The sequence below is a fragment of the Lithobates pipiens genome, unplaced genomic scaffold, assembly GCF_037356315.1.
Source record: "Lithobates pipiens isolate NorthernLeopardFrog02 unplaced genomic scaffold, aLitPip1_a1.2 Scaffold_3, whole genome shotgun sequence".
Classification (NCBI taxonomy): domain Eukaryota; kingdom Metazoa; phylum Chordata; class Amphibia; order Anura; family Ranidae; genus Lithobates; species Lithobates pipiens.
Window position 1 is genome coordinate 184,433,877 of NW_027507790.1, and position 27,939 is coordinate 184,461,815.

At 41.7% G+C, this 27,939-nt stretch overlaps 1 protein-coding gene across 3 annotated transcripts in view; it reads right to left on the minus strand.

Moving 5' to 3' along the window:
- Positions 1-27,939, minus strand: part of HOMER1 (homer scaffold protein 1) — a 175,391-nt gene that overhangs the window by 115,747 nt on the left and 31,705 nt on the right. For all 3 annotated transcript variants that reach the window (XM_077462602.1, XM_077462600.1, XM_077462601.1), the window contains exons 3-4: positions 15,050-15,206; positions 9,448-9,579 (exon numbers count right to left, since the gene is read on the minus strand). In XM_077462602.1, the coding sequence (XP_077318728.1) occupies positions 9,448-9,579; positions 15,050-15,206 (289 nt within the window). The remainder of the gene's footprint in view (positions 1-9,447; positions 9,580-15,049; positions 15,207-27,939) is intronic.

A 27,939-nucleotide genomic window follows, 5' to 3' on the forward strand; every position in this document is an offset into this window, starting at 1 on the left:
CACACTGGGGCGTTTTTCAGGTGCTTTAGCTTAAAAAAAAAAAGCGCCTGTAAAGCGCCTGAAAGAAGCCGCAACTGCAATCCCAATGTGAAAGCCCGAGTGCTTTCACACTGAGGCGCTGCGCTGGCAGGGCGTCAAAAAAAGTCCTGCAAGTAGCTTCTTTGCAGCGCTTTTGGAGCAGTGAATACACCGCTCCTAAAGCGCCCCTGCCCATTGAAATCAATGGGAAGCGCCTGCAAAACGCATGAAAAGCGCCTGCAAATCTCTTGGCAGCAGCGCTTTGTGGGCGCTTTTAACCCTTTATTTGGCCACTAGCAGGGGTTAAAAGTGCCCCACTAGCGCTCTAAAAACGCTGGTAAAGGGCTGCTAGTTTAAGCGTTTTTCAGGCGCTGCCAGTGTGAAAGGGCTCTAAAAGCACTTGGGCTTTCACATTGGGATTGCAGATGAGGCTTCTTTCAAGCGCTTAACGCCTGAAAAACGCCCCAGTGTGAAAGGGGTCTTAGGAGTGTGTCTATGGGAATGGTTGACCATTCTTCCAGAAGCGCATTTGTGAAGTCAGGCACTGATGTTGGACGAGAAGGCCTGGCTCGCAGTCTCCGCTCTAATTCATCCCAAAGGTGTTCTATCAGGATGAGGTCAGGACTCTGTGCAGGTCAGTCAAGCTCATCCCTGTCTTAATGGACATTGCTTTGTCCACTGGTGTGCATTCCTGTTGGAGCAGGAGGGGGTCATCCCCAAACTGTTCCCACAAAGTTGGGAGTATGAAATGGTCCAAAAGGTCTTGGTGTGCTGAAGCCTTAAGAATTTCCTTTACTGGAACCAAGGGGTCAAGCCTAAACCCTGAAAAACAACATCACACCATAATCCCCCTTCCACCAAATGATTTGGACCAGTGCACAAAGCAAGGTTCATAAAGACTATAGAGCAGGGATATGCAATTAGTGGACCTCCAGCTGTTGCAGAACTACAAGTCCCATGAGGCATAGCAAGACTCTGATAGCCACAAGTATGAGACCCAGAGGCAGAGGCATGATGGAACTTGTAGTTTTGCAACAGCTGGAGGTCCGCTAATTGCATGTCCCTGCTATAGACTATAGGGAGATACTGCCCGATATGGGTGAAGTGGAATAGATCCTATTTAACAAAGGATACAGGAATACCTGAAAACATGGTATAAAGTGACTATAAGGTGGATGAGAGAGAATGGAATGAATGTTAGGAGAGAATGGAAATGTAATAGGAAACGCATGGGGAATTATATAGTAATAAAATAAAATGTAAAACTATGTAAAATAATATGTAAGAAAAATTTGTAATAAAGAGTATTGAAAAAAAAAAAAGGTTCATAAAGACAGGATGAGTGAGTTTGGGGTGGATGAACTTGACTGGCCTACACAGAGTCCTGACCTCAACCCAATAGAACACCTTTGGGATAAATTACAGCAGAGACTGCGAGCCAGGCCTTCTCGTCCAACCTTAGTCCCAGACCTCACAAATGCGCTTCTGGAAGAATGGCCACACATTCTCATAGACACACTCAAACCTTGTGGACAGCCTTCCCAAATGAGCTGAAGCTGTTAAAGCTGCAAAGGGTGGGCCAACTTAAAGCGGTTCTTCACCCTAAAGGGGAAGTTCCGCTAGTATTATCCCTCCGGTGCCACAATCGGCACCTTTCGGGGGGGGAGGGGGGTGCAGTTACCTGGATAATCCAGGTAACTGCACCCACTTCCGGCCAGACCGCCGCATGGCTCCGCCCACCCCCGCATGGCTCTGCCCCCCCGTTGTGTTCTGGGAAGCACACAGTTCCCAGAGACACAGCGGGGAACCAGCGCAGCGCGACTCGCGCATGCGCAGTAGGGAACCGGGCAGTGAAGCCCTCATGCTTCACTTCCCGATTCCCTGACAGAGGATGGCGGCGGTGGCTGCAGCGAGACGAGCGATCGCTCGTCATCTGCCGCCGACATCGCTGGAACCTGGGACAGGTAAGTGTGATATTATTAAAAGTCAGCAGCTGCAATATTAGTAGCTGCTGGCTTTTAATATTTTTTTTTTAGGTGCAGCTCCTCTTTAATATTGAACCCTACGGACTAAGACTGGTATGTCATTAAAGTTCATGTGTGTTTAAAGGCTGGTGTCCCAATACTTTTGATAATATAGCGTATGCTTTATTGCATTGTATGTAATGTCCTTTGTCCTTTTAGGAAAGTTGTGTTCATGTCACTTTAAGAAACTATTGGAAGAGAAATTGCTAGATAAGGAAAAACAACAACAACAAAAAAGACTAAAAGAATTTCCAGGTTTCATAATCTTTACTTGTGCCCTAAAAAGGCAGCTTGACAATCTACTGTTCGGGTTTGCAACCACTAGGGATGTATAACATGCATCATTCTTCTGTTTTCTATCCTGTCTTATGTTTTTTCTCATAAATAGTAAGAAAATGTCCACATACAGACTTGAATGGCTGAAAGCCACTGGCTGTGTAAAATTATTTGAGTTAAAATTAAAATTTTTTCCTTAGGCAAGTTAACGACTTCCCGACCGGCGCACAACGATGTACGTCGGCAGAATGGCACGGGCAGGCAAATTGGTGTACAGGTACATCCATTTGTAATTGCCGCCCTGCCATCACATGCCGGTCTGGACCCTCGTGAGTCCGGTCACGGGTCCCGCGGACTCGATCGCCACGGGGATACCCACGATCGTCTCACGGGGAGGCTGAACGGGGAGATGCCGATGTAAACAGCAGCAGAGATCAGTGTCCCCTAACACGCCCCTAGGACACATTTAACCCCTACACTGCCACCCCCTGGTTAACCCCTTCACTGCCAGTGTCATTTACAAAGGAATCAGTGCATTTGTATAGCACTGATTGCTGTATAAATGACAATGGTCCCAAAAATGTGTCAAAAATGTCGGATGTGTTCGCCATAAGGTCGCAGTCCCATTAAAAAAAAAAAAAAAAAAAAAATGCTGATCACCACCATTACTAGTATAAAAAAAATTATTAATATAAAATGCCATAAAACTATCCCCTATTATGTAAACGCTATAAATTTTGCGCAAACCAAGCAATCGCTTATTGCGATTTTTTTTACCAAAAATATGTAGAAGAATACGTATTGGCTGAAACTGAGGAAACAAATTTTTTATTTTTATATATTTTTGGGGGATATTTAATCATAGCAAAAAGTAAAAAATAATGCGTTTTTTTCAAAATTGTCGCTCTATTTTTGTTTATAGCGCAAAAAATAAAAAATGCAGGGGTGATCAAATACCACCAAAAGAAATCTCTATTTGTGGGAAAAAAAAGACGTCAATTTTGTTTGGGAACCACGTCGCACAACCGCGCAATTGTCAGTTAAAGCGACGCAGTGCCGAATCGCAAAAAGTGGTCTGGTCTTAAGCCAGAAAAATGGTCCTGTCTGAAAGTGGTTAACCACTTCAATACCAGGCACTTAAACACCTTCCTGCCCAGACCAATTTTGAGCTTTCAGCGCTGTCGCACTTTGAATGACAATTGCGCGGTCATGCTACACTTTACCCAAATGAAATTTTTATCATTTTTTTCCCCACAAATAGAGCTTTCTTTTGGTGGTATATGATCACCCCTTCATTTTTTATTTTTTGCTAAACAAATAAAAAAATACTGAAAATGTTGAAAACAAAAATGTTTTTTTTTGTTTCAGTTTCAAAACTTTGCAAATAAGTAAGTTTTCTCCTTCACTGATGGGCACTGATGGGCAATGATAAGGCGGCACTGATGGGCACCGATGAGGTGGCACCAATGAAGTGGCACCAATGAGGTGGCATTGATGGACACTGATATGTGGCACTGATAGGCGGCACGGATGTGCACTGATAGGTGGCACAAATTGGCACTGATAGCTGGCACGGATTGGCATGGATGGGCATGAATAGGTGGCACAGGTGGGCATGGGTTAGTCAGCACAGGTGGGCATGGGTAGGCGGCACAGGTGGGCATGGATGGGCACTGATAGGCGGCACAGATGGGAACTGATAGGCGGCACTGTATTATAATATATTGTACTAATGGATGCCAATCAGTGCCAAACAATGCATGCCAATCAGTGATGCCCATTGTGGGCACTGATTGGCATCCATTGTGGCACTGACTGGAATCCCTGGTGGTCTAGGGTGGCATACCTTGTCCTGGGCATCCCTGGTGGTCTGGTGGCGTCCTTGGTGGTCCAGTGTGGGCATCCTCGGGGGGGGGGGGCTGTGCTCATAATCGATTAGCACAACCCCCCCCCTGTCAGAAGAGCAGCTGATCGGCTCTCATCTACTCGCGTCTGACAGACGCGAGTGAGGAAAAGCCGATCATCGGCTTTTCCTATTTACACTGTGATCAGCCGTGATTGAACACGGCTGATCAGGTGGTAAAGAGTCTCCGTCTGAGACTCTTTACCGAGACCGTAGTTGCCGGGTGTCAGACTGACACCCCGCAACAACGATCGCCGTGATGCGCGCCCCCGGGGGCGCGCAGCAGCTCATAATCCTGATCACGTCATATGACGTCCGATCAGGATTATGCAACCACTTTGCAGCCGTCAATTTGTTATAGGGCGGGCGGCAAGTGGTTAAAGTCCAGCAATATCCACAAAATTTCTCAATTATAAATAGATGTTAGTGTCTCATAGCACAGTCTGCCTATGTAGCCCTGTTAACTTATGTCATGTTCAGTTATATATTCAAAGCTGCCACACAATATTTTAAAGTTGGATCCAGGCTTGTTGTGAGGTTTATTTTACATGTACAAAGAAAAGGAGGAGGTAGAAGTGGTTAGGAAGGCTTTCATGAGGAAGTGGGCCCATAGTGGATATTATCCACATGATTAGGGTCAACCGGAGTCCAAAAAGACCGGTAGGCGAGGACTCTTGAAGCTTGTAGATCTGCACCCTCTAAACCTGCTTCTTCAATTTTTATGCTATGCGGCTTAACAGAGTTCATAGGGGAGGACCATCACACATACCAAGTAAATTGTAAACACTGAATTCCAGGTAGAAAGTGAAAGCATTCTTAGTTACCAATACTGGCAACTACTAAGTTGTCCTTAAAAAAAATATATATATATAAACCACAATTTCTAGTTGGTATATTATTGTCCGTTTTCCATGAATTTCAGGTATAAATCTTTGGTTAGTGATTGCTTACCTATTAGGCAGTTGTTGCATTTTTGATATATGTAAGAGTAATGCCATTCTGTGCTCTTGTAGCATAAAAGACCTTACATAAAAAATCTAAAAAAAGAAGAAGTATAGCCAATGTTATTTCAGCTATAGTTCTCCTAAACGTGGACCACGGGAGTGCAGCTCGTTCTGCATTCCTGTGCTACGTTTTCAGCTGACAGCGTGCTGACGTCACAGAGTCGCTCCAGGCTTTGAAAAGTTCCCGGCCATATGGTGGGCATGTGCCTAGAAGCCTGGACTGACAGCTGGCTCAGGCTCTCGGTGATTTGCTGAGAGCCTGAGTCAGCCCCTCCTGCCTCTTCCACAGCCCAGTGCTCCAGCACAGGGGGCAGAGCAGAGAGCTGGAGAATGACAGTCCCCAGCTCTTTGCTCACAGAAGGCTAAGGGCTGAGCAATCAGCAGTCTTTGATTGTTCTCACTGCAGAGTCATCAGGGGACACATAGCACTGATCCAAGGTGAGTATAAATGTTTTTTTTACTTTTTTTTGTCGGAAATAATGTGCAGTTAACATTTACATCAGGTCCAGAAACTCCTGTCTGCTGATACAATTACCAATGTTTTGTGGACCTACTTTACACCTTCAATAACTCATAACAGAGGTTTACTATTGGGTCAAAACTTGGTGTATGATATGCCAATGTCACACATTTTAGGTACTGTCCTTTTTTCACTGTCAGTGTCCTGTATATGCCAACAACCAAAATCAAGTCATCACATACTTTATGATTTTCTCCTTATCCTACCAGCATGCCTCACTATTCTGTTTCTCTAAATAAAAACTGTGCATACACCTAAAGTGATTGTAAACTCTCCTTTTTTAGTTAAAAATAATAAACATGTTAAACTTATCTGCCCTGCTTAGTAGTTTTGCACAGAGCATCCCAGATCATCTTCTTCTCAGGTCCCGCTTCAGCTCTCCTGGCCCCTCTCTCCTGTTGTGTGCCCTAACAGCAAGCAGCTTGCTATAGGGGCACCTGAGCAGAGCCCCAGCTCCCTATGTCCATTCAGACATGGACCAGTGGCCCGGTCCCATCCTCTGTCTCTCCTCATTCGCTAACTGACCTTGACTGACAGCAGTGGGAGCCAATGGCACTGCAATGTCTCAGCCAATGAGAAGGGGAGTCCCAGTCAAGCCGAGTGTCTTGTGCAACATCTGCGGATCTCAAAGGACCTCAGGTAAGTATTAGGGGGGCTGAGGGAGGCTGCTGCACACAGAAGGTCTTTTTATTTTAATGCATAAAATGCATTAAGATAAATATCCTTCTGCTTTTACAATCACTTTAAGCAGTAATGTAACTACAGTGCAGAGCTGGTGGTGCCTACTTTTGATGTTTAGTTTCTGGGATGGGCAGAGCCCAATTTACATCACTGGCACATAATCTCTGGCACCCAAAGGACACCCCTGTGCTAGTAGTACTACCTCTTTTACACAACTTTTATTTTTTCTGGTCGTAACCTAGCTTTGAATATTATAATAATATTGTAACCATTTTGATATAAGCATATATTATACAAGTTGACTGTACTTCAACTGATATCACTACACAGGGCTGCCTTTTCTGCCTTTGCTGCCTATGGGTAAAAGCCTACTGTTCCCAATGCTGAAGACAGACCATGGCAGAGTACTTGCTGAAAGTGATTGTTTAGCAGAACAGTATGTCCACTACGGTATGTCCACTACAAGCAAAGACACATTCGTATACTAAACATTGCACTTTATCATTCCTTAGCTGTTCAACACCTTCAACAGTCAAGGATAAACCAACGCAAAAGACAGTGGCAGGAACACCTGTAAGTTTTCACACTTCTGAGAAAAAGCTGTGAGACAGATAAAGTGTGGGTTGGGTAATATATCCTCTCTACAATATTTTTGTTCTGTTTTTAATTACTAGCGGCTGCAAAACGCTTGTGAAGCAACCATATAGATTAAGATAATATTGTAAGTGTGTTGTTTTCAATAAGTAGTTGACGGTTGGTAGATGTCTGCATGGTGTTGTACCCATTTGATCATTCAGACAATACACCCGGGCACTCAAATTTTCAGAATACAGCAGCACAAGATGGCTATGTCATATGTTTAAAAACAAAAAAGGCTAACAATATAGAAAAAAAAAAAAAACTAAGCAGCTGTTAGTGCAAGCTGTGCATCTATAAAACACAACATTTTTGGTTCAAGGGACCAAAATAATTGGACAATTGAATCAAAAGCGGTTTCATGGCCATGTGTGGGCTACTCTGTTATTTCTTCATCATTTAAGCAGATAAAAGATCTGGAGTTGATTCTAAAGCCGCGTACACACGGGCGGACTGTATGGCCTACTTAGTCCGTCAGACAATCCGACGGACAGTCCGTCCTACTTTCGAATGAACGGACTTGACCACACACGGATGCACAAACAGTCCGTCGAAAGCTTGCGCGATGACGTGTACAGCACGTACGACGGGACTAGAAATAGGAAGTCCAATACACAGCAATGCAACCTTTCGCCATGTAAATCCTTTGAGCATGCGCCATACTTAGTCCGTCGAACTAGCCTACTGACGAGCGGATTGTCCGCTGAAACCAAAGTATGACGGACAGTATTACGGAAATTCCGAAATACTTAGTACGCCAGACTGCACGCTGAAAAAGTCCGCTGAAGCCCACACACGAGCGGACTGTCCGCTGAAATGTGTTTCGACGGACTAAGTTGGCCAGACAGTCCACCCGTGTGTACACGGCTTAAGTGTGGTATTCTATTCATACACTGTAATTCTACAACATAACTTGAAGAACAGGCAGCCTCATTCTGCCTTGGACACATACAGTCTGCCATGCAGTTCATTCCTTCATTGTATCATACCAAGCTAGGAAGAAAAATGGAGGATAAAACAAGTTGAGACAAGAAGAGACACATTGATAAATGAGAAGTATTTGAGAACGTCAACAAAATTTATGAAGCCGTCTCAGGAGACTTTTCCTAGTTGTATCTGACAGTGTTTGCCTTTCTGAAAGGGGCAGCCATTTCAAATTTTGGGACAATGTGTAACAAAAATATATTGTGAGCTTTTTTAACTGCATATGATGTGGCAACTTAAAGAGGAACTTTACTCATAGCAACTTAATAAATATTGTTCTTTATCAAGGAATATACATTCCACATTAATAATTATGCTACCGGCGCAGAGCAGCTTGAGACAGTATATTACTGGATTTTAAACAGTATAGGGGTTCTAACATATCCTCACCCTATCCAAAACAAACAAAAAGGGTATAGCTACATTATAAATTGAACTTTTGCTTTGACCATGCAGACCCTTATAGCTGCCTATACTTGCCTACATTTTACTTCTCTACTGCTGCATTCACCCTGGCAAGCAAAGTGACCTACCTGTTACTTCCAGATATGGGGGAGCACGTTATTCCCTAACCCTCCCTACAAGACATACTAGTGCTTGGCTATTGGCTGCTCAGGCATCTAGCAATGTCACATGGGGGAGAGGTCTGTCACTCCTGTATAAGTTTTATGAAGCTTAAGCCTGCCTGGTTGTACAGAAGTAAATTTAATCGGACAACTTCTGTACAACCATCCTGTCAGATTTTTCTTGAACAATCAGTGCAGCCAGCCATAGTCGGCAACACTGATCATTAGCTTATGAAGGCAGGAAGACATAAGAATGCAATAGTTCAGTGGAAGTGATTCCTCCATCCCCTCATATGTGTTGACTGGGGAATCAGCACATTTTTTTTTCGTTCAACCCGCTGGGTTTCTTTCCTTTCATCTGGAGGAGGAGCTTTCTCAGCTAAGCATGCCTGCCTACACGCATAAGCCAAGGTCAAATTGATTTCAGGAAGTGAATGCTACATGACTCGTCTGCCCTTAATCAAGATGGCGACAGCTAGAAATGCTAGGGGGCATTTTTCAAATGGATTTCCCAACAAAATGAAGCACGGAGACATGGATAGATGAAGAAGCCAAACTTATCTTTTCAACACAACCTATTGTTTCTGTTATGGTAACAAGTCAGCAATATGGAAGGATACAAAAAAATAGGCGCTTAGTTTGACAATTCCAAAATACACCAAAATAATGTCCTCCCTCATAGTATTGGGTTTCTTACTATTTTCATCACCATACTTTTGAGGATTGTAATATGAACTAGCGCTCTCTTTTCAACAACTTTATTAAATAGATTTTTCATATCAGCCATTGTTATGATTACATTCAACCACACAAGGTACTAGGACAGTTTACTCACTTTTGTGAGCTGATGCTCAGAGGAGAAGCCCAGGCCATACACTGTATTTGCCCTACTGTCTGCCCACTGGCCAAACTTCTGGGATGTTTTAGTGAATGTCATGTTGGGACTGATGGTGCTATTAATTATTGCCTGTAATTAATAAAAATATATAAATTAATCCAAGTACAATATAACAGATAATGGCAGATCCTTTCACATAATATGCCCTTCGAAAAGAGGTCCCTTCTATGACAGATTCATCTTACTATTATTAGAGCAGAGACATCAGTGTTGGGGGAAACACTTAAATGGTATCTATAAAATAGACCTCCAATCTCAAGACAGATTTGTGTTGAAAAAGCTAAAAACATTGAGAACGATGACCTCAAACTGAGATATCTTTTTTTTGTATAGTCTTTATTTATAGTAGACAAAACAAAGAAACACAGTTCAACAAACATTCTTCATAGGTAAGATTATAGAATCTTAGAGTTACATACAGTAATGGGAGGAAATGGTACCTGTAACATTTTGAACAAACAAACATAAAGGTATCAGGGTCTAACCTAGCCCCTCGAGAACAACTTAAGTGTAAGTAAACACTGCTGGGAGATAATAGTGTGGACCTGCAGAATTTGTTGTCAAGGGAGGCGGGTTAAATGACCTCTGTCTTTCATCCCTTATCAAATCAGCAGCATCAGGGTCACACAGTCAGGCATTCACAATGTTGAGACGAGGGAGTAGACTCCACAACGGTTGAGGTGGCCCTTCCTACCCTTACAAAATATTAGGTCGGACAATATACTGCGTATAGTTGTAATAATAATAATCATCATCAAAAATATTAAATAATAAAATAAAAAAAATGAAATAAAACATAGAAACCAAAACAAAAAAGGGAAAGGACAAACCGATATTTGACCTCTATCGCATGTCCCTTAATGTGTGCATTGTTCTCCACAGGCTACAGATGATAGAAGGTGGCAATAATATTAAATTGGTAAAATACATTTTCTGGGATTATGGAAAAGGAAGTCAGCTGTGTGTCCAAAAATTGTTGCTCCCCTTCATTATACTACATTAATATGAAATATCTCCTGCTCTGAAGATGGCCAAAATGTGTTATTCATAAATCATGATTCTATTTATGTACGCTGGCTCTTTAGCTGTAAATCATACACAACACTTTAGCATGCAGATTATGTGATTTATCCATGTACACCAATGTCAGTTTATGTGAGCAATTAGTCTTCCTTTTTCTTAAGTAGTGACTATAAAAATGTATTTTATCAAGCCTTCGTATACTTGTCAGATGTTCCCTGGGCCTCAATTATCGGTCTCAGGTGACCCCTGGGTCTCACCTTTCTTATAGGTTATCAGTAAAATCAAGAGGTAGACAAAATCTAACCAATATACATTCTATAGAAATGTGTACTTTTATTAAAATCAAATGATAAAAATAAACTATGGCAGCTTTAAAAATAAGGCTTTGGGGCATCTCTACCTTGGATACCAGGCTTAGTAGACAGCCTTATAGTATGAGAACCACTGGTCTGGATAACATAAAATAAAAATCTCTGCAAATGTGTGTAGGGAAATGATGAAACAGGGTCAGGAGCCTTACATTCACCACTTAAATGCTATGCTGAGCATATAAACTGTTTCTGCACTTCTAAAATATTGAAAAACTATGTCACTGCCCTCATCCCAGAATACAATACCTGAAGGGTCTATCAGCAGGCCTGGGTATTATCAAGTGGGAATGGAAGCCAGTGTTAGCGATCACCAGAAACGTGCCATTTCTCAACCCCAGAGGACTTTGTAAGGCTCAAGTATAGGAAATGTAAAGGTAATATGAGCTAATAATGGTATAATACATGCAGTTCCAAACTTTTTCCAAGACTCCCAAGAGTTTACCTATAATAACAACCTTTGAAGGTTGGACTCTAATTTGGCCCTTTTTTGTCCTGTACATCAGTGATTCTCAACCTCAGTCCTCAAGTACCCCCAACAGGCCAGGTTTTAGGAATTCCTTTAGATAAAATAGATGTCCAAATTGCCAAGCATTGACTTTAAAGCACCTGTGAAAGATAAAGGAAAACATGCAAACATGGCCTGTTGGGTGTACTTGAGGACTGAGGTTGAGAACCACTGCTGTACCTCAATATTGGTCAGAGGGGGGCATTCATAACATTTATCAGGCAAAAGAGAGGTGCATGAGAGGGCAGGTATAACCAAATACCCTGTATTTTAGAACACCTGAGTACATTGAAAGAAAGTAGAAGCTACTATATGCGTAGGTAATAAATTTGGAATCGTAAAAAGTGATAAAATGTTGCATCCTAATATGTCAAACCCTTATGTATAATGACTACGGTACCATAAAAGTGCTGGTTTAGTAATACGCAAACTATATACCTAACTATCCTGTGGGAAACCTTACTTTTAGCTACTCCCTTTACCTATGGGCCTATCAGATCTCTTTGGTGACAGAGACAATGCCAAAAGAGAGGTCCAGAAGATGGAATAAAATGTGTAGAATAAAATACCCTTTTTTTTAAAAAGTGTCTTTTATGAGTTATCCAGCTTAAATCATTTTTTTTTCTGAGGCAGTACATGAATCTTTTAAATGTTTTGTGATTTTTTTTGCTGTTAACTTATTACTGGTGGTGAGTTTTTTGCGGGAGATGCTCTTTAACCATTATGAATCCCAATTCGTTTTTTTGGTTTTAGGGTCCATATTGCAGAACCTTGCTTTGCATTTGCGATGAGTAGGATTCCCAAGGAAGTCATAAATCCACAGTGGCCGCCTTACTCGTCAGACTTAACTGAAAGTGGAACACATCTTGCAGATATTGGTTTTGTAGTCCAGGCTATAATGAAGGGTTCTCAAACCCGGACAGAGATCTTTAGATCTTCAGCTGAATTATAGGAACTTTAATTCTTTGGTTTACCATGGACACCAAATGGATTATCTTCCTACAAATGGTGGAAATCTGAAAGGCTGGCATTGCAGTCACTTTTGGTTTTAGAAGATCAAACAAAAAGCAGTTGATATGGAGAAGGAAACAAATGTATAAAATCGTAGAACCATTCTTTGGATCTATCCCAATCAAACCAAAAAAGATAATGCCTATAATATAAGCATATAAACAAGGAAAGCAGGGGGAGAGGTGACTAGCCTCAACGGGACTTTTAACGGTATCAAACATTACATCTGAAAAAAAATCGCATAGCAATCAAAAAAAGTTTTTTTTAAAGACGAATTTTCTTAGAAATTTATTATACAAAAACATAACAGATTTTGCTAAAACAGCACCATGAATACAGATATACATCCATACAATACGTAGAGATCTGGAAGAATCATTTGTGAACTCAGTCAATGTAGTATGATGCTCGACATGTTTCACTCGTAAGCGAGTTTCTTCAGGAGCTTAGAGTATCATTGACTCAGTGTTATGCTGGGGCTTATCAAATTTAATTACACAGGTGTAACGAACAGATCCAGGACTGTGTATGTGCAAGTTCGTTACACCTGTGTAATTAGATTTGATAAGCCCCAGCATAACACTGAGTCAATTTCACCCTATATGAGAACGGCTAGGTGGACATCTCCCCTGCCCATTTTGGAAATTGCGGTCTAGCTATGGCAGCCCCTGACCCTTATGTGGGGGTTCAGTTTCTTTAACCTTGATCCTACCAGCATATATTTAAACTGCTATTTTGAAGCACCTCCCTGCAAGCATATATGGTCCGGATGGTTTCCCCGTCCCTTTATCTTCCACTGAGCCTCTTAATTTTTTGCAATAGGGGATTATTTTGATCTATTGTGTAAATATATATTTGTACTATTCTTGTCAGTGATACTCTAAGCTCCTGAAGAAACTCGCTTACGAGTGAAACATGTCGAGCATCATACTACATTGACTGAGTTCACAAATGATTCTTCCAGATCTCTACGTATTGTATGGATGTATATCTGTATTCATGGTGCTGTTTTAGCAAAATCTGTTATGTTTTTGTATAATAAATTTCTAAGAAAATTCGTTTTTATAAAAAAAACTTTTTTTGATTGCTATGCGATTTTTTTCATATGTAATGTTTGATACCGTTAAAAGTCCCGTTGAGGCTAGTCACCTCTCCCCCTGCTTTCCTTGTTTATATTGAATACTTGGAATGTGGTATCATTTTGTTTGGTTGGCTTCACTTCATCCTTTAAATCTTATAATATAAGCATAGTTTTACAACAACCTTTTGTTCTCTTTAAAATGCAACAAAATATTTTAAACTGAATAAGAATGAGAATCTTATTTAAACCAATGACAGTTGAAGATAGAGAGAGGAAGAAACAGAAAGCAAGAGAAGATATTGTATACCCTTGAGAGTTTGGCATATGCCAAGACACTACCTATATACAATCTTCTACTCCTACATCATTTATTCCTTATACAATTCACCGACACCATAAAAGTATGCAGTCTATAGATCAATCAGCACATTTCAATCACAGCCAGATGCAGAATAATCTGGAAAAATACATAAAGTCATCAGAAAAACATGAAAAATCATATTTGCTGATACTGCTCCAGATCCACAAATATAGCTTACAGCCAAAGTTAATTAAACTGCTGTATACCCGGAATGAACATATTTATATAAAATGTGTCTGGTATGTGATGTACCTCTCCATCATTTTGGATGTTATAATAAAATAGCTGGCAGTAGCAAAAAAGCCTCAATGGAATGGTGTATATAAATATATATAAATGAGTCAGCCCTGAAGCTGATGCGCAGCATCATCAAAATAGCAGTTTTCTTAAGGAAAATAAATGTGATGGTGTCAGGACTTCAAAGTTATGTTGTCAGAACTTAATGCTGTCAATATTTTTACAATTATCTGTATAGATATGACAGATCTGAAGAAAATGCCACAGTAAGAAGACTAATTTATGAGTTGTATAGCATTTTACTTATTTAAATAAGCCTTTTATTCAGGATGATTCAAATTGTAACTCCACCCAAAAATGTATATTTCTGTTATAGATGGCAGCAGGCAATTTAAATCCTATGCTGCTTTTGGATAGCTCTTGTTAACTCAGATGGTAACGTTCAGTTACATTCATTTGCTACAGCCAATATACAGCTGAGCAACACAATAGTTATAGTTCCCAGGATGGCTCTCGGTAAAAGTAATTGGGAAAATCTTTTCTTGGAGAGGCTAGATAGACAAATTACAAGGCATATCTCTTATTAGAATTTTCAAAAATACAAAGTCAAAGGGGTAATTCAATCTACTCTCCCCTTAACTTCACCTTATTGAGTGTTCTCCAAGTAGTTTTAAAATGCAAACTGGCCAATACAGCTTCAAGTTTTTCCTTATGGTCAGACATTCATCGGAACACAAAAGTAAGATAACTTTAGGCCACTGATTAGGAAATGTAATGACCCAGACATGGGCTGTGGCATTCCAATTCTAGAGTCTGTAATAAATGCGGGTATATATATTATGGCTGCACTTGACAATATCAGATGATGCCACGACCTATTACAGCATATAATACCATGGCTGAGCTACAGTTTAGCCAAAGCCTACATTACTTATGGCAGGCTACCTTACCTTCGACCCATCCAGACTAATTATCCTGTAGACATTCCTTGTGCTATCGTAAAAATAGGACACAGTAACTGCATGTTTGCTGGTAGGAACCCAGTTCTTCTTTGTGTTTGGATCAATCTGGAAGACATGGGCTTTGGTGCTAAAGATGGGTTGCTCTCTGGAAAAAAGCGATACATAAATAATTGGTATGATTTAAAAAGAAAGCACATAGTATACCAAAGCATAAGACCACATGCAGTGAGATTACCAACAGTTACATGCAAAATAAAAAAAATACACACACACAAAAAAGTATTGAGACGCCTGCCTTTACACGCACATGAACTTTAATGGCATCCCAGTCTTAGTCTGTAGGGTTCAATATTGAGTTGGCCCACTCTTTGCAGCTATAACAGCTTCCACTCTTCTGGGAAGGCTGTCCACAAGGTTTAGAAGTGTGCCTACGGGAATGTTTGACCATTCTTCCAGAAGCACATTTGTGAGGTCAGGCACTGATGTTGGACGAGAAGGCCTGACTCGCAGTCTCTACTTTAATTCATCTCAAAGGTGTTCTATCGAGTTGAGTTCAGGACTCTGTGCAGGCCAGTCAAGTTCCTTCACCCCAAACTCACTCAGCAAGTACTCCCTACATCCCATTAAGACTGGGATACCATTAAAGTTCATGTGCGTGTAAGGCAGGCATCCTAATACTTTTGGTAATATAGTGTATATACACTCAAGGAGCAACCCCCATAAGAACATATAAGGCCAGTGACTATTAATTTGATAGCATATGCAAGTGCCAACCAAAAAAAAATAAAAAAAAATGCCCCAGTTGGACTTTTGTTCTGAAACATGTCTGCTAGCTCACTGTGTTTCTGATACCACGCTACAGATATATTTTCTATGTGATCACTTTACCCATTTACCATGACTGGTGATTGTATATTTTTATTCGTTTTTTAAATAAATCCCAAAGATATTTTTGTTCATCTGAATTACCGTAATGCACTATGTGGAGCCTTTTTTTCTTCCATCTATTTTCATGATTTAATGCCTTGTTCGGACACCATTGAGAGTATTGTGGATCCTTGCAGTTGATGACACGTTCATCGCGTCTTGGGAGCCATCTACTTACCGTTACTGCCTGTGATGTGGCTAAGATATATCTTTACAACATCGCTGTTCCCAGACCTGCTGGATTGGATGGTCTAAAACTCTCGTTTGACACACCGATACATGGTATGTGTGTCCACCACCTGTGGTAAGCGTACCTAATCTCTTCAATGTCAATTATATATGGTCACATATTGCACATGGAGTGATCTGCCTACTCTGATTTACCACCATCTGCGAGGAAATACTACTATGGCTGTGTCTATTTAAAGGACATTATAGAGCATTTAAGGGAGGATTTTTTTTATTTTGGCTTGATTTTATTTGTATCATATTATGGAAGTGTAAACTACATAGTGATACTTTGTTGCACTTATACACTTTTTTTAACTAATCTGCATGACCCTTTTCTCTGGAGGTCATCTCAGGGATTTATATTGTGTCAGATTCCTGCACTTTGTTAGTTGTTCTGGATGTAAAAAAAATTTTTTTCGCTGCTTTGGACAAATCTTTTCCTAATGGTACATTGTTGCACTTATGCACTTTTGAGTTTTTAACTTACAGGGCATCTTTCAAAGGGGGTTACCCCAGTGAACTTCTATAAGAATATTTTGCACATTTGCCTGTTTGTTGCACAGTTGAGACTATTTTTTTTTTTTTTGGGGGTTGGCACTTGCATATGCGATCAAATTAAGAGTCACTGGCCCTATATGTTCTTATGAGGGTTGCTCCTTGAGTGTATTATTTTTTTTTTCTAAGCGCTGCATCTTATTTCTTCCATTCTAGTATACAATTCACTATATTGTTGATGCTAGGTGCCAATTTCATTTTATTGACTAGTAACGCAACGTTTTCATATATATATATATATATATATATATATATATAAATATATATATATATATATATATATATATATATATATATATATATATATATATATAAAAACAAAAAACAATATGGGATTCACAACGCAATTTGTGATCTTTAGAAAGGTGCAGACTATGGGCACCCTTTGGGCTCATTCACACTGTGCATTGGGTTAGCAATAGTAAAACCTCACTCTTGATTACGCAGTCTGGGTTTTGCCGCTAAGCTCACAAAAAGTATATTGTAGAACTGTAAAGGGTTCAGAGTCAATCAAATAACACGTGTGGAGGACTGATGAAGAAGGATTAAAGCGGTAGTAAACCGCAGGCGATATTTTTTTAAACTGCAAGGCAAAGTTATAATGTGCTAGCATGCATCGCATGCTAGCACATTTTGTGAAACTCCCCTTAGAACAAAGCCCTTAAGCGGTGAGCTGTCACTACTGACATGGCTTCAATTTCTCCTAGTCTTCGTTTCGGGTCCGCGGACTCTTGCTGTGTGAGTGGCCAGAGCCATGATGATGGCACACCCGTGCATGTGCATGCGAACCCCCGTTTATGACACAGGACTTTGAAGGAACGGCCCAGGAGGCCGTTCCTTCAGAGAGCATGCACCGGTGGTGTCACCGACTGCATGTACAGTAAATCGCTCCTAGGAGATATTTACAGTACCTATAGGTAAGCCTATAATAAGGCTTGCCTATAGGTACAATTCATACATGGGAGTTTACTCCCACTGTAAATTAACTGAATGTATTCTTCCTTAAGCCCTTGTACACGGTCGGACAGTCCGACAACAAAATCCAATCCGATTGTTCGTAAGGTGATGACGTTATTTCGTAACGACGGGACTACGTTCAGGCTAGTAGCCAATAGCTTTGGTCTAGGAATTTGACCTGAGCATGTGTGGCACTTTGTCCGATCGGAATTCTCTACAAATGATCGGACAAAGTCCGATCGGATCATGTTGTCGGAAAATTTTATAGCCCAGCTCTAAAACTTTGTCAGTTGGATATTCCAACGGAAACAGTCCGATGTAGACCACACACGATCGGATCATCCGACAACACGGTCCGATCGGACATTTTCTGTCGGAATGTCCGACCATGTGTACAAGGGCTTAGACAAGGTAAAGGAAAAAAATGATCATCTTGTCCAAATACATAAATGATCCACATATGGACAAATGATGTGAGATGGTCTGTAGGAAAAAAAAATATGGCAGCAGGTGTAAAGTACGAGCATTTTCAAAAAAAAAAAGTCTTCAAAACGTGACTAAATGCTGGGCCATTCTAAGTGGCAAAGCCCCAACATTTCTAGGATATCGTTAGAGATTTTTGTTAAGGTTGGTCCCCCTTACGCTTATTGGTCACTATGTTGAGCTGCATCACTGGCCAACATGAGTGTGTCAGAGGTAGGAAGGGGCAGGCAAGCTTGGGCAGCAAAAGAAATTGTTGGAGCATTACTTTGCCATTAAGCCATAGCGGCAGGCTTTTTAAAGCTGCTGTAGGTATGTGAAGGAGCATCCTGTATTTAAAGGGATACTAAAAAAGGTAAAAAAAACAGAACAGTGCTCGGCTCTGCCCCTGCTCCCTCTTCACTGGCTGTGATTGACAGCCTGAGCCAATGAGGAGGCAGAGGGCCGAGAGAGCAGCTGCTCTCCTGCACATCGCTGGATCCACATCGGGTTCGAGTATGTATTGGTGGGGCAAAGAATGCATGAACGTAAAACCTTCAACCTTTAGAATCACTTCAACTGTGTTTAAGCACACTGTTGCATATTTTATATCCTCTTTTAGCAAAACTATATGTTTTTTTCACAAATTTAATCAGCTTCTTTTGTTAGCATATTCATGGGTCTAAACAGATTTACATCTCAGCAAGTGGTGTGAAGAAAAGTCATTTATATGTAAGCAGTTTATTTTCACTTGGGCTTGGTGTTTGCAAACTTCCTACGTCAGTGTGTCTCATTTGGCATCCTTGGGGATCACTTATTTTCATGGTACAAGGAACATTCACCTATACCTATTTTAATCATTTCTGCCTCATTAAATGTTACCGGACTATTATTAGCTCAGTGTTGCCCATGAAGATTATAATTAAAAAATAACCCCACCTTTCAAAGATAACCCCCACTTTACAATGTAGATGTGATAGTAAATGTAGCTATGTAGACAGTACTTTCACCTAATTTATATGTCCATACCAGCTTTTAAAACATCCTTTGTGCCCCCCACCCAAAATAAAAAGTTTAACTAAAAATCACAAGACCCTGAAGCAACAGTTAAACCAGAACCGTGTATAACTTTTAAATACAATTGTATTTTTACAGATTTTTTATAGTTAAAAAAATAAAAAACACAAAAAAAAAATACTGTAGTTATTAAGTAAACAGTAGAAAGTCAAGGTAGACTCTTATGAAAGAGGGCTTTAAAAAAACCGAAGGCTTCCTCTCAAGCAGAAGAGTTGTGAATATACATATTGCAGAACCACTAGTGTGAAAATATTGCAAGGAATAAATATATTGAGTGGGTCAGAACAGAATGAAAATAGAACTATAAGCAAAACTTATTTTTTTGGATAGGGTAAGGGAGGGTTATAATCCCCTGTAAGGTTATTTTCTGCCTTCTTTGTTCCAGTGATTTCCCTTCACTTCCAGTCCCATAACCAAAAAAAGGAAGGGAGGGGAAATTCCTGCATATTAAAAAGGAATCTCTTGAGGACCCCAAGTTTTGCCTTTAGCTTTACTTTAACAGACAGGAAGTCCTGGGAGATAATACATGGGATATAGAGGGAGAACTTATAAGCGCTTAGTAAGAGCTTAAGAGCTTAGTAATTTTACTTTAACAACTCCCGGCAAGGTACAGTTATAGGGAACAAAAAAAAAACGCCACAGGAGGAGCCAATCCTAAGTGGTACCTCAACATATACTGGGCAAGGAGGGGCACAATGATGGGAGTGTAGTACCACTGAACAAGATGCTTGCAAAAACTATAAAAACAAAATTGTCCACAAAATTTGTCAGATGGAGATTGAGAAATATTATCCAAAAATCTCTTCCCACCTCCTCAGATAAAGAATGCTTTGGGAATAGGTCACCAAGAAGTAAAATCAAGATTCCCATCAGATATAATTTATTTTTGGCCTCACCGACAGTAATCAGCTCTCTGCTCAGAAAACACTGAGAACCGAGCGATCTGTGGTGTTTGATCACTCAATTCTCAGCCTTAGAGCTGGCTGTGGACAGATGCAGCATCAGACCAATGCTGCATCAACCTAGGTAATTAGGATTCTATATATATATTTTTTTTTTAAATACTTCTTGTTTGAGATGGATAGTAACCAGCTATCAGCTCATTCCATCTGTTGAATAAAGAAGGGGAGACCATGAGGCTAGTTTTTGTAGATGGACAGCAAAGTAGTATTGCATTAGATGAGATGCAAGGCCCCCTTGGATCTTGTAAGCTATAATGGCCACAATGTCCTATTTGCTCTTTACACTGTCCCATGCATGACAGAATGGTGTGGAGAATAGTGTGAATTAACCTGACCTTTTGTCATGAATATGCAGTAGTGTTTGTCTTTGTCTGTCAGCTTACCTCTCCTCCATGTGTTCACCTTTAGAGGCCAGCCACTCTCACCTGCTGCTTAAATATCAATCCTCTAAACATGGCTCCACCCCAGCCCCTATCAGAGAACTTTATATTAACCTGTGCACTGCAAGCCAGGCCTGCTGATCAACTTTGTGTGTTTAGCTTCCGTGTGCGACTTACTGTGTCTTCTACGTCTGATTCTAGTTACCGATCTTGGCTTGTTCGCCTATCCCTGCCTGCTTGTGACTCTGACCTTTGGCATTTTCTATGTTAATCCTAGTCTGCTAGTCGCCCCTGACCTTTGGCTTATCTCATTACTATCTCTTGTTATCCTGGACTGCTGCTTCCTCTCTATCCTCCTGTAGACTACTGTGAACTGGGAGACCCTGGGGGCCGCAACCTGGAGCCAGTTTCAGAACAGTCCAGCCTCACCACTAGAGGCTCTGGTGAATACCTGCTGGCTCTTAGGCTTAGCGCCCTGGGGAATCTTATGCTCTAGCTCCCTGTGGGATCCGTGTTGGTGCTCCAGTGGATCTGACTTCCTTAATCACCCAGACTTCCATCCGCAACAGTCAGACATACGGTGCACTACCTTAGTGGTGCACTCCTGCCCCCAACGGTGTGCACCTGTCACCTGGCCTCAGGTGACCTGACACCTTTAAAGAGTCACAGAGTCTGTTATCCAGTAGGTTAATGAACATGTTTAAAAGGGCAACGGGACGATAACCCGCACTTCCCTCGATCGTGGGCAGGAGACGGGTAGATTGCATCCCTGCATTGCTGACCCCAGTCGGAATTGCTCCCCTCACATATGTAGTGCCCTCACATATGTAGTGGGGCACAGGGAACATACCTAGGGTGCTGCACTCATGCCCTCTGTCCCTCCTCTCTCATCCATCCTAGGCACTTGTGTGTGACTTTGCATGGAATAGACGAAAGAATAGTGTGCCATCTGTACTTTCCTGCCCTGCATGTGAGGGAAGTTTCTCTGCTGCTGTGACTCCCTGTGAACAAAAATCTCTGCCCTATTGAGACATGGTCCTCTGCGCTACACTGCCCTACAAACTACTGACCTCCGTACACTGCCCTACAAACTACAGCCAGGCTAACATTGAGGCTAGCCGGTTTGGCAAGTCAGCCTGCAGTACCATCTGTTCTGCCTTCGCGATGGACTCCAGTAACAGACTTGTGGAGGTGACCAATTAAATTCCAAACATGAACAAACTGTTACGTGAATGCCAAGTTTTTCAAAAGAGGCCGAAATTTTAAAGGTAGGCCTTTCATTTATTATATTTTTCTTCTTCATGCCATCCTTATGCTTTTACAATATTGGTGGCTTGCTAGTTTTTTGTTTTTTTTAATAACTTTTTATTTGTTTTCTTTAATCATATACATTAATACAATATACATCCTTTCCATTTTCTTTTTCTTTATCCCTTTACCCATGTACATCCAAAAAGAAGAGAAAAAAAAAGTTAATTTCTTTTTCTAAAAAAAAAAATCAAAAAGCCTAACCCAGGTGATCTTAGAACAGGGCTAGGCAACCTTGGCACTTCAGCTGTGGTGAAACTACAAATCCCATCATGCCTCCACCTCTAGGAGTCATGCCTGTGATTGTCAGGGTCTTGCAATGTCATGGGACATGTAGTTTCAAAACAGCTGGAGGGTTGAGGTTGCCTACCCCCCTATTAGAAGATCAAATTAGAAGATCGAAAGATCTTAAAATAGGGGGAAAATCGTGTGTGCGTGTTATATACCCATATAGGCTGCCACTGAGGGGAGGAGCACTGCCGAAATAGAGCCAGTTCTCCTGTGTACTCGTCTTGGCTCGCAGTTACGCTTAGTCTTGCCCCCTGGACATCTAGTATTGATGTCCTGGCATTGGACCGGCTTTATGTCCATTATAGGATTCGGGCCAAGGGGCGGGGTCCGTCTCTATTTCGGCAGCACTCGTCCCCTCCTTCCCCTCAGTGGAAGCCTATATTTCGGCAGGGCTTCAGATGGACACTAAGCAATGCTGCAGATGGACACTGATCAGGCTGCACTAAATCTGCAGATGGGCACTATTTTGCTTTAAAGTGGTTTATTTTTTTTTTAAAAGTTTGGAAACTTCCCTCTTAAATTGGGGAACGTTTTATATGACGGAGCATGTTATACGCCGATATATCGACAAATTCCCCAGGGGGGAACAGACAGCAGTCTTCAGTTATGCATATGTGCATTTGCTTTATCAGCAGGGAGGAATCAGTATTTCAAGTAATCTGCAGGGTTAAGGTTTCACTCACTTTCTACTCATCTAGAGTGTTAGAACAGATATGAAGAAACAATAAAGCCCCAGGTTACATTGCCTTATAAGAAGTAATGCCTGAACATTCTAATAATCTGTATGAAAAAATTAAAATCATTTGACTGGAATCAAACTGGCCATAGATGGACCTTTGTGGAGACATGCTCTGCCACACATTACAACCACACTATTCATTAGAACCCATCTGCTATAGTTCATTAACTATAGTATTATACCCAGGCCAATCGGTTAGGGGTACTAAATATTCTAACGTGGTCAAACCAAAATTGGCTTATCAGGCAAAGTCTGCCTATGTGCATTTTCACTTGGTTCATGAGGGGTTGGAAAAAAACAAAACAAAAAAACCCCTAAAAACACACACACACACACACACACACACACACAATTCCACTAATGTTCGCTTACTTCAGATATTCAGATTTATAAGGGATTTACAATTAGAGGTCGACCGATATATCGGTCGGCCGATATTTGCCGTTTTTTAATTAATCGGCATCGGCCGATTGTGCTGGTAAAAAGCCGATATAGAACTGCAGCGGGACTTTGAAATGACTTCTCTAATAGAAGTCAGTGTAAATTGCCATAGAAACGTCTTTCCTCCTCTCTGGGCAGGCTGCCAAGAAAAGAACAGAAAGATACAATGTTTACACTTGAATGAATGAAGTTATCTCTGTGTGTAGAAGTTCTCAGTTTAAGGCCTCATGCACACGAGACGCAGTTAAACGCGCGTTCAGATGCAGTTGGACAGTTTTTTCAACTGCACCTGAACTCATTCAATGTTATCCTATGTGTCCATGCACACAGTCTCGCTTTTTTCCGTTTATATGCAGTTGCGTTTAATCTCGTTTTTCCAGAAGCAAAAAAATGCGTTCAGAAACAAAAATTTCTGCGTTTCAGACGCAAAACGCGGCTAAACGCGGCTAAACGCGGCACCCGCGTTTAGCCGCGTTTAGCCACGTTTAGCCACGTTTGCGTTTATATGCGTTTTTAAAGGTGACCTTTTTTTTTTACATTAAAAATCTCAAAAATGATTGCAAATGATGAAAAACCATTAGAAAAATATTTTAAACAATTGCAATTGCAAGTGGACAATCCACAACTTGTGGCAAGTGACGTGGCAAGTGGACAATCCACAACTTGTGGCAAGTGACATGGCAGGTGGCAAGTGATGTGGCAAGTGGACAATCCACAACTTGTGGCAAGTGACATGGCAGGTGAAGTGGCAAGTGACGTGGAAAGTGGACAACCCACAACTTGTGGCAGGTGACGTAGCAAGTGACCTGGCAGGTGACGCGGCAAGTGACTTGGCAGGTGACGTGGCAAGTGGAAAATCAACAACTTGTGGCAGGTGACTGGCATGTGACGTGGCAAGTGGACAATCCATAACTTGTGGCAGGTGACGTGGCAAGTGACGTGGCAAGTGGACAATCCACTTGTGGCAGGGGACGTGGCAAGTGACGTGGCAAGTGGACAATCCACTTGTGGCAGGTGATGTGGCAAGTGACGTGGCGAGTGGACAATCCACAACTTGTGTCAGGTGACGTGGCAGGTGATGTGGCAAGTGACGTGGCAGGTGACGTGGAAAGTGGTGTGGCAAGTGGACAATACACAACTTGTGGCAGGTGATGTGGCAAGTGACGTGGCAGGTGATGTGGCAAGTCACGTGGCAAGTGGACAATCCACAACTTGTGGCAGGTGATGTGGCTGGTGACGTGGCAAGTGGACAATCCACAGCTTGTGGCAGGTGGCATGGCAGATGACGTGGAAAGTGGACAATCCACATCTCGTGGCAAGTGACGTGGCAGCTGACGTGGCAAGTGACGTGGCAAGTGGACAATCCAAAACTTGTGGCAGGTGACGTGGCAAGTGACGTGGCAGGTGACGTGGCAAGTGATGTGGCAAGTGGACAATCCACAGCTTGTGGCAAGTGACGTGGCAAGTGGACAATCCACAACTTGTGGCAGGTGACGTGGCAGGTGACGTGGCAAGTGAACAATCCACAACTTGTGGCAGGTGACGTGGCAAGTGACGTGGCAGGTGATGTGGCAAGTGACGCGGCAAGTAGACAATCCACAACTTGTGGCAGGTGATGTGGCAAGTGACATGGCAGGTGATGTGGCAAGTCACGTGGCAAGTGGACAATCCACAACTTGTGGCAGGTGATGTAGCTGGTGACGTGGCAAGTGGACAATCCACAGCTTGTGGCAGGTGGCATGGCAGATGACGTGGAAAGTGGACAATCCACATCTCGTGGCAAGTGACGTGGCAGGTGATGTGGCAAGTGACGTGGCAAGTGGACAATCCACAATTTGTGGCAGGTGACGTGGCAGGTGATGTGGCAAGTGGACAATCCCCAACTTGTGGCAAGTGACGTGGCAAGTGGACAATCCACAACTTGTGGCAGGTGCCGTGGCAAGTGACACGGCAAATGCAAGTGTACAACTGCTCTCTATGCTGCTGCTGCTCACTCTGATCAAAATAGCAGAAATAGTTAAAAAAAATGCTTTGAGAGCTTGGGGAGGGTCTACATGATGTTATCTTTATAAACGCGTTTAAACGCAAACGCGTCTAAACGCGGCATGCAAACGCGGCAAAACGCGCGTTTCTAAACGCGCGTTTCAGCTTTTTTTAACAGAGGTTTCATCTGCGTCTCGTGTGCATGAGGCCTAACCATTTAAAGACTAAATCTTTTCTGACACTTGTTGCTTACAAGTAAAAATCCTGTATTTTCTGCCAGAAAATCACTTAGACCCCCCCAAAAATTATATATATTTTTTTAGCAGAGATCCTAGGGAATAAAATAGCGGTTGTTGCAATATTTTATGTCACACGGCATTTGCACAGAGGTCTTTCAAATGCATTTTTTTGGGAAAAAAATACACTATTTAAAAAATAAAAATAAAATAAAAAAACAGTAAAGTTAGCCCGTTTTTTTTTTTTTTTGTCCAAAAGTTTTGACTACCTGTTTTTATTTAATACATAGGTTTTTTTTTTTTTTTATCTAAATCATACATACAAGTAAACTGATTGGAGGTTTGTTTTGTTTAATAAATGTTTAAATGTAAGAAATTTTCTGTATCACTTATGAAGGCTGCTTACACACTGGAGCAGGCAGGCGTTGATGGTAAAACGCAAGTTTTAGCGGCTCTTTACCATCATTTTAGCGGTGCTATTTGGCTGCTAGTGGGGCACATATAACCCAGCTAGTGGCCAAGGAAGAGGTTAAATGCGCCCATGAAGCACTGCTGCCAAATCGCATTGCATGCGCTTCGGCAGTGGTGCCCATTCATATCAATGGGCAGGAGTGGTGGAGGAGCGGTATACACCACTCCAAACGTGCTGCTTGCAGGACTTTTTTTTTTAAGATCCTGCCAGCGCATCGCCTCAGTGTGAAAGCACTCTGTCTTTCACACAGACTGCAGGGGAGCCATTTTGCAGGCACTTTACAGGCGCTATTTTTAGCCCAAAAGCGCCCGAAAAACGCCCCAGTGGGAAAGGTGTGTTAGATCAAGGGGGATTAAAAAAAAAATAATATATAAAAAAAGGAAAAAAATAAAGAAATAAAATAAAAATCGGCCTAACATATCGGCCCAAAAAAAAAAAAAAAAAAAAATCAGCATCATATATCGGCTATCGGCCGCCATGATTTCTAAATATCGGCATCGGCATCGGCCAGAGAAAAACCCATATCGGTCGACCTCTATTTACAATGCGGTTGGACTTGGGTGTCAACGTCTGTCTGATTTACAGATAGTCTAATGGCATCAGCCGGTCTAAGAAGCAGATTGTGTTTTATCTCAGTGTAATGTAATGTGCACGCGGGTTTAGCATGTACTTTTCTGGATGTAGTAATGGGGTCTGTAAAATCAGCACATGTAATGTGCATCATTTTAATAGACTTTCAAGGGACATTTTATCTGCTTATGACAGATGGGTGTTTTAATCTGTGCATTTAGAAAATACAGATCTGGCGCTTTCTTCCCCCATGTTGCTGACAATTTACAGATCTGCTTACAGCATCTGGACTAGAAGAAATCGATTACAAGCTAGGGAAAGCAAATCAAATGGCAAATTTCTCATTTTGCACACTCATTTACATGGGAAAGCTTTTTTTTCCCTCCCCCCAGAGTGCTTTATACCCCGAGGCACAAAGGACAAATGGGAGTAGTGGACGAAAGAAGAAGCAACATTTGTAAAACCGATATGTTCCACTCATAGGTGTGTACAGCCTATTGTATTAGGGTGTGCACCCTAAAGCTCAAAAAACACATGTGTGTCTGTCTACATATATATGGTCACATTGATCTCCCTGCTGACACAGTGAAAGAGATGAGCATGGGTACTTCTCTTATGGCAGAGATGGTGAGAGGGAGATCTTTTCTATCTTCACACTGGCACACAAAGCACTAATGCTAATGTACAGGAGTTTATTAGGGTGTGCCCAGGAACACCCGGCACACCCCATGCGCATGCCTATGGTTCCACTGATTCAGGCAATAGGACATCGACCATGGGTGAAAATTTCAGTCTAAATCTAGGAATAAGATTTGAAATACATGCAAGAAATACATTTTACCTGCCAAACAGTCCACCAAGATCCTAGACAGCAGCAGCAACACAGCTTGGCTAAAAACACACCTCAAGCCTGCTAACTGGAAAATGATGGAGCAGCATACAGAAGGTCATTCTGATATTCTCCCCTTTTCATGGCAGATTTACTATTAGCACTTGCACACTGCAGCAGAGCCAACTTAGTTGCTGGATCTCCTCTTCCAATGCAAGTGTTGCTATAGAGGGGCTGCCAACAGGCTAACATTTATGCCGTGTACACATGACCGGACTTTGAGGGACTAGGTCTGACGGTCTTTCCGACGGACTTTCAGCGGAGTTCCGACGGACTTTCCGAATGAACGGACTTGGCCACACAATCACAGCAAAGTCCGATGGATTCAAATGTGATGATGTACGACCGGACTAGAATAAGGAAGTTCATAGCCAGTAGCCAATAGCTGCCCTAGCATCCAT